Source organism: Cibotium barometz, chromosome 62 (assembly GCF_041138505.1).
Source record: "Cibotium barometz isolate CiBa-2024 chromosome 62, ASM4113850v1, whole genome shotgun sequence".
Lineage (NCBI taxonomy): Eukaryota > Viridiplantae > Streptophyta > Polypodiopsida > Cyatheales > Cibotiaceae > Cibotium > Cibotium barometz.
In genome coordinates this window covers 24,489,618-24,501,488 of record NC_141107.1, presented here as the reverse complement: position 1 = coordinate 24,501,488, position 11,871 = coordinate 24,489,618, and the positions used below count along the sequence as shown (strand labels likewise).

The window sequence follows — 11,871 nt, the reverse complement described above, 5'->3', positions numbered from 1 at the left end:
AAGTAGAGGAGGGAATATGTGGGCCATGTACATCCGCTATACCACCTCCAACAAATGTAGATATTTTGATATAATCATTTCTCTTCTAAATATACTGAGACAATTCTTCTATGAATGATGGATTGGAAAATAGAAACAACTCAATGAGAAAGAGCTATAGAGAATGTAAGCTATGTAGTAAGCTTAGAAAACTGACGTATGCGCAATATAGATATTAAATTTTTTTAAGTTTTTAAGTTGTCTCTTTATTACCAATTATTACTTCTACTTATTTTAATTCATTAATTTAATTTTTTCTTTAAAAATAGAAGATAAAATCAATGTATGGATCAAATGAAAAGTCAAGTGACAATGATGCTCTTATACTTGTTGAAGATAAGAATGTAAGTATGAGTAAACTCTTTAATTATTACTTAGTGCACATTTTCTTTGATACTACATGTTACTTATACTTTAAAAAAAATTGTCTTTTCTAGTAGGCGAGGGCCTAAAAAGTGAGGAGATGGAGACAATTCTTCTCAAATATTTTGATGTGGCAACCATTGATAATATGTATGTGGTTTTGAAAGCCACATATTTTAAAATAAGAAAGAAAGGTAGTTGTTTTACAAACAACTCAAAAGATAAAGTCTTGAAGACATGAGGGGTAGCCTAGTCTCTTGGTTGGTTGACAAGAAAAAGGTCAAGCTAAATAGGCAATCCTCACATGATTTGTATCTATATGATAACTAAGTATTTGATCCTCTAGAAAAACTTTTTATTGGAAGCCCAAGAATTTGAACGCACTTTGCAAGATACTATTCTCAATCACTAATTTTGACATGTTCAATATGGATTGTGTTCTTTAAAAAGTTATGATGATATATCTAGAAATATAATCTTTTCTTTACATACGTCACTAATATCAAGTTGATTTATTCTTCATGTGGTGTTGTGGGACGTGGATGAGATGTGATGTAATGTAAAGAGATGTGGATGTGAATGTGACGTGATGTAAAGAGATGAGATGTGATGTGAATATATATGGATGTGAAGTGATAGATGTGAATGTAATGTAAAGAGATGTGGATGTGAATGTGATGTGATGTAAAGAGATGAGATGTGATGTGAATATATGTGGATGTGAAGTGATAGATGTGAATGTATGGATAGATGTGGATAGTTATGCATGTGAATAATTGGATGGATGTGGATGAATGAGATGGGATGTGTATGAATGAGATATGATGTGGATGTGGTGTAATGTAGATAGAATGTATGTGATGGAATGGGGATACAATGAATGTGATGAATGTGAATGGATGTGATGTGATGTGAGTCGGATAAGTATGAATGGGTGAGATGTGATGTGAAATGGATGTGATGTAAATTGGGATAGATGTGAATGGATGATATGTGATGTGAATGGACGAGATGTGTTGTGATGTGAATCGAGATGTGAATGAATGAGATGTGATGTAAATGGAGATAGATGTAAATGGATGATATGTGATGTGAATGGATGTGATGTGATGTGATGTGAATCGGGATAGATGTGAATGAATGAGATGTGATGTGAATGGATGAGATGTGATGGGATGTGAATCGGGATAGATGTGAATGAATGGGATGTGAGGTGAAATGGATGTGATGTGATGTGATGTGGATTGGGGTAGATATGAATGGACGAGATGTGAATGAATGTGATGTGATGAGATATGGATATGGGTAGATGCGAGTGGATGAGATGTGATGAGCATAAATATGGAAAGATACGATGAGATGGAAAATGATGTGATTGGATGAGAATGAATGAATGACGATGGGAATACATATGATTGGACTTGGATTAAGTAATGTGGATTGATGTGGAACAATATGGAAAGACAAGAGTTCGTTATAGAGATTGTATTTATGACCTGTTTTATGTCAAGAATGCTGGGGAAGCATTTTGACCATCTTGTAAATGAGGTCCTAGAGACCTAAGTGATAAAGTTGCAACAGCAGCCTGACGGAGAGTCAATGGAGGACGTCTCGCATAGCAAGGTCTTGGCTGAGGTCTTAACCAGCCTCGGTTTGATTTAAATGGTGACCTAAGTGATAAAGTTGCAACAGCAGCCTGACGGAGAGTCAATGGAGGACGTCTCGCGTAGCAAGGTCTTGGCCGAGGTCTTGACCAGTCTCGGTTTGATTTAAATGGTGAGCTTCTGGTACAGTGGATGAGGGACCAAGGAAGCGGCCTATGAGTGAAGCGCTAGGTGACCTGCGAAAGGATCCTAGAGGGTGCTGACCATACGGTGCTCGGGCTCTGGGTCGCCGAAGATACCCAAGCGTGCGTTGAGGAAGATATTGGAACAAGGAGTAAGAGTTGTTTTCTGAATTCGGGTATGAATCTGGTTGATTGACGTTGCTGGTCTTTAAAACGGATGAGTTCATGGTTCTATATTTTAGTATTAAAATGTATAATTTTAGTATAAATAATTTAAAAAAATATTTTTATTTATTACGTATTATTTTCGATATAGATATGCTAAATAAAGATTTTACAATCTATGTAATTATAATAAACAAACTACAAAGAATCATATAATTAACTAGGCAAATTAGTAACTATATATAGAAAAAGAAATTTATGTTTACGATTATTTTTTATTTTTTCAAGATAAACGATTTTAAAAAAATATTAGATATATTAAAGAAAATATTTCCATGTATAAAATTTTAGATAAACGATTATAGAACATATTTTCTACATAGAAAAAATGTCATACTTAGAAAATTTTGCTATATGCAAAAAAATCCCTACATAGGAAAATTTGCTTTATACGAAAATTTTCCATATAGAAAAATTTTGCCACGTAGGAAAAATTTCCTACATTGGAAGATAATTCATGTAGTTAGGAAACGTTCTATTTTCCCTAGTTCGGACTTTTCCTGGATATGTTCATTTATACCTAGGAAAGTATCTAGTAAAGGCATTTTTTTCCTAGATAGGGAACCATCAAAAGTTCCTTGTGTGACAGTAGGAAGGATGCTAGCTATTTTGAATATATGCACGTGGGAGAGATGCTCACTCAAATGCATGTGCTAAAATGAAGCCAAAAACTGCAAAGATTAATCAAATCTAGTTGTATAAGATAGCCAACCTTGCAAGCTTAGGATTAGGATTGCCTTGGGGATTGGAAGAGGGATAATGTAAAGAAGTACATGTGCATGCACAAGTAGTTGTGTGTGTTACAGAGCAAATCACATACGCACTGATGACCACAAGTCTAAAGCATGTGAATTATGTCTAAAGCATGTGAACTATGTGGTTAAAGTGTAGGTAGCAACCACTAAATGTTTGTGTGGTGAGGAAGATCATGCTGCAAGTTGGCAAAGCTAAGTTGGGAGTGTTTTTGCATAACATAAGGAATAAAGGAAAGGTGTAAAGAGCCAATTGATGTGTGTTCACTTGTTAAGTGTAGCTACATTTATGGCCTCACACCAAAGATAGTAATCAAATAGAGTAACCATATTGGAGAGCAGTAGATGCCTACAACGTTGATAAGGTAGAGCACAAACCGCCAATGAAACAAGTGGTGGTAGTAGTATAGTACTACAACAAGTAGTGATGGAAAAAAGAAAAGGGAAAAAAGGAACCCACACAATGCCAAAAAGAGATATTGAGAGAGAGAAAGAGAGAGAGAGAGAGAGAGAGAGAGAGAGAGAGAGAGAGAGAGAGTTGGTAAATCAATTTAAGGTTTACAAGCATATACTTAAATATATGTGAATACCATACCAAAATAAATGGGTAAAAAATAATACTAGCATTAACGGAAAGTGTATTATATGAAGTTAAACATATGTGAGTGAATACCATACCAAAATAAATGGGTAAAAAATAATACTAGCATATACTTAAACATATGTGAGTGAATACCATACCAAAATAAATGGGTAAAAAAAAATACTAGCATTAACGGAAAGTGTATTATATGAAGTTACAATGTAAGAGTGAAATGTAAAGGTAGTTATCAAAAGGGACCACCCTAAGGTGATGGAGGCACACAAATGTGAACAAGTAAGGAATGTGAAAGCAATATCTCAAGTTGGCTTCATCTTAATATAGTAAAAAGTATGAAGTATAGTGTAAAAAGAGATGTAAAGCATGTGAATCTCTAGAAGGTTTAAACTTAAGTATGTGTAAGTGTAATATAATTTATGGTAAATTAATCAACTGAGTGCTCCTCATACATTGAACCAAATCATCTCTGATCTTTAACAAAATAAAGAGTATTTTCATATTTAAAAAATAATAATTCCTTAGAATAATAATATGGAGGGATACACATTATATTTTTGTAATGTGTGAACATAATGGAGCAGATACACTTACATGGTGAGTCCCCCGAGGTGATAATGTAAAAGGAAGGAGTGTGAGCTCGATTTTCTTGTGAGACCGCATCAAAGGGCAAATTTTTTATTTAATCAAATTGATGTAAGGAAAATGGTTAGGGAAATGGCATAAGCATCAATTGTGCCACACAAAAAATCCAAGGTGGCATAATTGATGCAAATGGTATGGTATGGACAAGGGGGCCTCTTCTAGGGATGATGGGATGGTTTAATAATAATAATATGTTAAGGGCAATTGGGGTTTCGGCCAGGCCCTCCATAGTAGAAATAATTGCCCCAATCACTACTGGAGCCGGATTGCACATCATAACAAGCTGAGCGTTCAGCAAAGGTGCTCACATCACCAGAGGATAGCAAGTTGTTGTTGGCATCCACAAGTAGGAGATGGGAGAAGTAGGAGCACTTGCCAAAACCCTCCCATGGGAAATGGCCGCTTCCCATTTGGGTGTCCGTGTGCTGGCCGCCCGGCTCAGAGTTCACCACCTCGCCCCCCCACTCCACCATGCTTGCCCAATTGGACAAGGACGTGAAGAGCGCCTCTGGCCAGTAGCCCAATATATACTTGTTCCCAAACTGCATCCACCAATTCCCCTGCTTTGGATCCTAATCACATTAACATGCAATGATTAGAATTAGACAAATTAAGCTGATTAATTAAAACTCAATTGCATGATATTGCTGTACCAGCTACATCACAATCAATTCATTCATCATAAGGCCAATAAATAATATCATGTATTTTGAGGCAAAAAAAACACCCCCTTAACAATCAACAGCATTTTTGAGTAATAGCAGCCTCATACTAGATTCTCATTTTTACTTTATTTTTCTCACTTTAGTATTTTTTTTAAAAAGCCATTAATAAAAAAGATGTGTTTGCTCATCTAAGGTAAAACATGATCTAAGGTCCATTGATGCAAATGATGAGAGTTTGCTCATCTAAAGTTTGGAAAAGTTAGCATGAAGATGATGTATGATAAGATGTTGTTTCTACATGACAATGTGTTTTTTTAACAATACCATTAGATAAATGATGAGAGTTTGAACCTAAGGCATGGGTGAGTGAATACATGATTATCTAAATCTTAACTTCCACTGACTAGTTAGAGGCTAGGTGGGCTAATAAAACGGATCTAAATCTTTTCACAAAGATTTGCTTCATCAAAGGTGCTTTTTGCACACTTGGTAGAAACCCAAGAAAAAGATTTGCTTCATCAAATCTTTGTGAAAAGATTTGATGAAGCAAATCTTTTCACAAAGATTTGCTTCATCAAAGGTGCTTTTTGCACACTTGGTAGAAACCCAAGAAAAAACAAAGACTACTTAGAGGTTAGGTGGGCTGATAAAAAGGATCTATATCTTTTCTCAAAGAGTGGCTTCATCAAAGGTGCTTTTTACACGCTTGGGAAAAACCCAAGAAAAAACAAAGAAAAGGGAGAGATCTCCCCTTTTTTAGTAGGGAAAATCTTCCCTGTCCAATTCTCATGGATAGGGAGTCTCCCTTGCCCACCTAAAATTTTTGTCAAGAGCTCTTCAGTTGTGTAAACATCCTAAGGCCCATTGAAATAAATTTCCAACAAGCATACTTTTTCTTTGTGAAGTTCGGAAGAGGGTTTTCCAAGCATCACAATTTCAAATCGAAGGTTAGGACTTTAGATGCTTTTACTTTGGGTATTGTAGTACAATGGATAGGGCACTTGAAGTTCAAAACCCTTCTTGCTACACCCACAAGTCATTGTAGGGGGCAAGGGCAAGGGTACGGCTTGCCCATGTGTGTGTGTGTGTGTGTGTGTAACAATCCTTGCAAAATTAAAAAAAAATATGCAAAATAAAACTTTAGATGCTTAAGGAACCATAAGATAGGCACTACATAGTGTAGAAGGGTAGACCCTCTCTAAGTAGTATCTGTACATGTCACTTTCACATGTAAAATAAAACTTTACATGCTTAAGTATATGAGATAGGCACAACACACCGTAAAAGAGTAGACCCTCCCCCTCTAAGTAGTTTGTGTACATCAATTCAATAAGCAACCCATAAACAAGTCAAAATTTATAATTGGCTCTTATTTTCAATATAGTAAAATATTTTGCATTAATCCAAGGAATCGTATATAGCAATGGCAACAAAAAAGCTACTATGTACAATGGGTCTATAAAATTTGATGCATTAGAGTTTTGATTTAGCTCAATAATCTACAAAATATTGAAGTCATAAGTTTTAAGATCCGTTGAGAAAAATGCTCTGCAGGTCATTCATGGAGGCCTACTGGCCCCCTTAACCTAAAAGATAAATTTACTATAAGAGCATCTTTCAACTCATTGATGTAAACGATAAGAGTTTGGTCAAAGTAGGGGACATGAAACATGCATGCTTGATGATAGTTAAATAGGGGTGAGTGAGAGCATATATGATCAATACATAAATCTTACCTTCCATATGAGTATGGTGATGTCGTATTGGTTGTTGCCATAGGTGGAAACTGGTGAGATAGTGGCCCCCATGGCTATCTCATTGCTCACTTGGACAAACCCCGAGCACAACAAATTGTAGCACCCAGTTTCTTGATAGGCATCGCTCTGATATCAAATTAAAACTAATTAATTAGGTCATAAGTTATACAAGATTTTAGAAATACCCAAGAATGCATAATCATTACATATTCATGTGAGAAAAATTAAATCATCACATAGTTGTGATCTATTATTCATTGAGAAAAACATAATGTAAAAAAATAATAAATGAATAAATTTGAAAGAATTTCATGGTCTCAAATCAAGAGAGAGAATATTATCTCTAATGGATGAAAGAAAGCAAATTATCTCTTTTGTTTCTCCCAAATAGAAAATTAAATCATTTAAAAACATGGGAAGAAAATCCATCTTGACCAATGTATAGATCAAATTGGGGTACTTAAATTGAGGGCGTTGAAGTCTCCAAAGAAAACTTAGGTTCAAGCCCCAGCCATGACCGATAGATAGACATTGCTAGTTAGACGCCCATTGTGACCAGTGTTCACGAAAAATCGAGGTTTAGTGTTAGGTGATGGGCAAATTTCAAAAAATAAACCTTCAAATTTCAAAATAACAATTCACAAAAACTTACAAATTTTAAGGGTTTTAGTTATAATTTTGCTAAAAAAACCTTTAAAATTTAAGAAAAAACCTACATAAATTTGAGGTTGAAGGTTTTTGAAAAATGTTTTCTGCGAACACCGGTTGTGACACCCATTGTGGTGGAGTGAATGCCTCTTGGGTGCAAGTTCCTAGTGATTTTGGTGGGATAGATACCCCATATAGCAAGGCTTTTTAAGCGCTTATTTAAAAAAAAAACAAATTGGGGTACTCATAAAGTCAATCAAGAAATCAATGAATTTAAGGTTTTCTCATTTTGCACAAGTCAAGAGAAGTACAGATTTGTTTATTTATTTTAACTTTCAACGCACGCAAAATAAGAAAAAGGACTCACCGTCCAGTAAATGAACAAGCGAGTATTGTTGTCACCGTATAAATCAGGGCTCACCTGCCCACATTGCCACAAAGTTTTATTTTTAAAATATTATCTTAAAAGGTATAAAATTGCACGTCTCTTTCCTTAATCAAAGAAAGTCTAAAGTGTGGCAATATGTGATGGGCTTAGCATTAAATAAAGTAAGATTTGAACCATAATATTAAATTTTTATTAATTTGCTCATAAGCATCCTCTAAGAATGTAATTAGCATAGTCCAAGCGTCTATTGTTTGGATTAAGTCTCTTTCCTTTTCTAAACTGTGGAAATATGTGATGGGCTCAGCATTAAATAAAGACAGATTTGAGCAATAAGATTAATCTTCACATTCAGAGATTAATTATTGCTTAATTTGCTCATTAGCATCCTCTAAGAGTGTTGTTAGCATACTTCAAGCGTCTATTGTTTGATTTAGGTCTCTTTCCTTAATCAAAGAAAGTCTAAAGTGTGGCAATATGTGATGGGCCTAGCATATTAAATAAAGAAAGATTTGAACAACAAGATTAATCTTTACATTCAGAGATTAATTATTGATTAATTTGTTCATTAGCATCCTCTAAGAGTGTAATTAGCATTCTTCAACAAGCGTCTCGTGTTTGCATTAGGTACTGATTAACATCCTCTAATTGTGGATTAGCATCGTCTCCATATGGTACTGATTGCATACTCTAATCTGGTGATTAGACAACCCTAAACTTGATTGACGTGTTGGGTACATCAATGGATCACCTAATTAGGCTGATTAACGTGTTGATTAGCATTAATTGATAACGTCATTACCTGCCAGCCTGCCTCAATGCTGTTGAGATCAGTGTTGAATGAGCCCCCGAGGATCCACAGCTGCGCCAAGCTGAACTCGTTGGGCACTTGAACTGTTGGGTTCCACACGTTTATGGTTGCCTTGGCTCCATAATACGTACCACCTTGCACATAGGCTATGGCGTGCTGCAGCAGGCGCAAACATTATATATACGGAAACAATACCACAATTAATCGTGCTTAGTAATAATACGGCCATTTTTGACACAAGATTAAGCTAATTAAAGATGGCTTAAATATTTATTACCTGATGTGCACTCTGGTCAATGGCGGAAGCGGCCGATACAGCTGATGGTTTGGGAGGGAGGTGGGATTTGCGTCCATAGTTGTCCATCTTTTTGGTTCTCAGGAGATCATTCTCTGTTGTCCGCCTTATTGGAATTGTCCCGTGTGGACACGAGGCCCCAATGCTGTGCCATAGCTGGGGCTTGCGCTCCCCTTCATCATCACCCAAAAAGCTGTTTTCCGCTCTAAACAACCTTATCCCTTCTGGATAATTTGGCTGCATCTTTGAAACCGAAAATAAATTTAATGATCAAAACACTAGAGCTGAGAGATTGAATCCATGTAAGCCACAGAATCCACTCCATTATTTCTTGTATTTTTTTTACCCAATTGAAAATCTGTAAGAATTAAGCGCTTCTTAATAAAATCCTTAATTAAGTTTTGCCCACCTAATATACCTTCAAAACAGGTTTAATTACCCATCTTACTTGAATTTTGTGGTCTTTGAGCAAAGGATGGTCAAATGCCGGTTGCTGAGAGATGAGGATGCAGTCTATCATATCTCCATCAGGGCTCTGCAAGTGCAGCAAAGGAATTGACCCAACAATACCATAATTACTGGCCAAATGCTAACGATTATTACTAATGGTTATTACCATTATTATTCAGCTGCATAACCATTTCTTATATCTCATTATTTATTTTAATGATTATTTTTGCTAGATGGTGGAATAAACTCACCTCAATTGTGGTGACAGCAGGCTTGTTGAAGCGTTGGAGGTGCTTTTGAACCCTGAAAGAAGCACAATAAACCGGAGAAACCATAGCCAATTGCATCCAAATAAAGAAGGTGAGGCATATACAAGGTGCACGGAGCTGGTGGGTAGCCATGGATTCAATGAGAGATGAGGATAGCATCTTCATGGCAATAAAATTCTGGCAAAAAAGCAAGACGTGGGCCTTTGAAACAATCAAAATTACAGTAGGCTGTGAGGGATAAATCAAAGGCTAATCAAGTGCAAAAAAAATTGGCTCACATTTTGAGCTGCAAACACAAACAAGGATTGGCAAAAACATCAAAAGCAAAAGGGTGATTGGTGGCCCAGAGGGCAAAATTTATCAACATGGAAGCACTGCCCTCCTTTTGAGTACATGTCAGTAATAGGTACTCGAGACAAGCAAGCAACAGGAGCTCCCCACACACACACACACACACACACACCCAATTGCAATCCTAAACCTTCATCTTTGTCCTAGCAACTGCTTCCTGGACCACAATGACAAAAACAAGTGTAGAAGAAGTCTAGAATCTGCATCCTATCCAATACAATGACCTCCCCTTTCCTCTAGCTAATCATGGCATTATAATTAATTATGTTGGTGGTGGAGCAACAGATTCTAATCCATAGATTAATCCTCCCCAATCAACATGCAATCACTCAGTTCTGACCGAGCGATTACATTAGCAGCTAACCTCAAAAGCATCTGTGAACTGAATGTGGGTGTGATTTCAGTAGCTATAAGTGTCAACTCCAACCAAAAATGCAATTGGTCACAAAGGTATCTAACCCCCCAGGGCATGTGGAATGTTTAAAGAGCAAGAAAAGGGAGAATTGGGTTGCAAATGCTTTAGTTCAAATCAGTATACGATTGATGGGAGCAAAAAATGCTATAGTGGCAAAATGTTACTGTTAGTTGCATCACGTCACAGCTAAAGGCAACAGCAAAAGGGGAAAGAGAAAGGACCGAGAGGCAATGTGGAAGGGACCAAAAGGAAAAGACAATCTGCTGGGGTTAAAAGGAGGAGGTGCCTGATGTGCACTTGTGTACTCCCCATGCTGAGGTCAAGATAGTTTGCCTTATATCATCATAGCATCATCATCTTCTTCTTCTTCCTCAGGCTTTTTCAGATTTCTGGCAAGGTGCAGCTTTTATCATCCTCGCCACATGAATCTCTCTCTCTCTCTCTCTCTCTCTCTCTAGATCAATAAAGTCGACATTAAGCGACTCTGTCTCCGTGTCTCTCTCTCTCTCTCACACACACTCACTCTCTCTCTCACACACACACACACTCTCTCTCTCTCTCTCTCACACACACACACGCACACACTCTCACTCTCACACACACACACTCTTTGTCTCACACGCGCACACACTACTCTCTCTCTCTCTCTCTCTCTCTCTCTCTCACACACACACACACACACACACACTCTCTCTCTCTCTCTCTCTCTCTCTCTCACACACACACATTACTCTCTCTCTCTCTCTCTCTCTCTCTCTCTCTCTCTCTCTCTCACACACACACACACACGGGTCACACCCATACACCCACACACCCCTCCCCCGTGCCCACCCTCAGTCCCCTCTTTAGATTCGTGCATCTGCAACTGATAAATGATTCATCAACTAACTACCTACTCCTACCCCATTGGCCCCTTCCAAGTCCTAACTTCTAACACCTTCTATTGCTTTTTAGACATCTTACAAGTCCTTCAAACATGTTGTATATATCCCCCCCTTGACTAGTAATGATCCCCTCCACATCACAACTCCAAAAGTTGCAATTAATTTAAGCCTAATGATCAAGTCAAATCTTTTATTAGAGGCTTAATGATACGTCTTTCACATGCCCATCGGCAATGTAATTAGAGTTTATCTAGGGCTTTAAGCTTAATAATTATCCCCTCGTCTATTTTAATTTGGGATTAAAAGCACATTTTTCAGCAAAAGATTTTAGCTATATATTGTATTATGAGCAATTGCTTAATAATCATCCCCTGATCTATCTTAATTTTGGATTAAAAGCACATTTTTCCGCAAAAGATTTTAGCTATATATTGTATTATGAGCAATTTAGCAATCCTATTATCATGGAGAAAGAGGTGTGATTTGGAGTGCAGTGAAATTATTTTACAGTAGTGAAATTATTTTATGGTGCG

The 11,871-nt window shown here is 36.8% G+C and overlaps 1 protein-coding gene across 2 annotated transcripts; it reads right to left on the bottom strand.

Annotated features, from left to right (window-relative positions):
* Positions 1-4,430: 4,430 nt before the first annotated feature.
* Positions 4,431-10,618, bottom strand: LOC147604277 (protein neprosin-like). Of its 2 annotated transcripts, none has more exons than XM_086795174.1 (7): positions 9,671-10,618; positions 9,418-9,504; positions 8,952-9,212; positions 8,666-8,830; positions 7,846-7,899; positions 6,810-6,956; positions 4,431-4,980 (listed from the first exon to the last, which is right to left on the bottom strand). In XM_086795174.1, exons 1-7 carry the CDS (start codon positions 9,851-9,853, stop codon positions 4,603-4,605), a joined length of 1,275 nt encoding a protein of 424 aa, XP_086651300.1. In that variant the 5' UTR covers positions 9,854-10,618; the 3' UTR covers positions 4,431-4,602. The 2 variants fall into 2 exon arrangements, with proteins under 2 accessions (XP_086651300.1, XP_086651299.1); XM_086795173.1 differs by having other exon boundaries at positions 8,952-9,206; positions 9,671-10,463.
* Between the last annotated feature and the right edge of the window lie 1,253 nt (positions 10,619-11,871).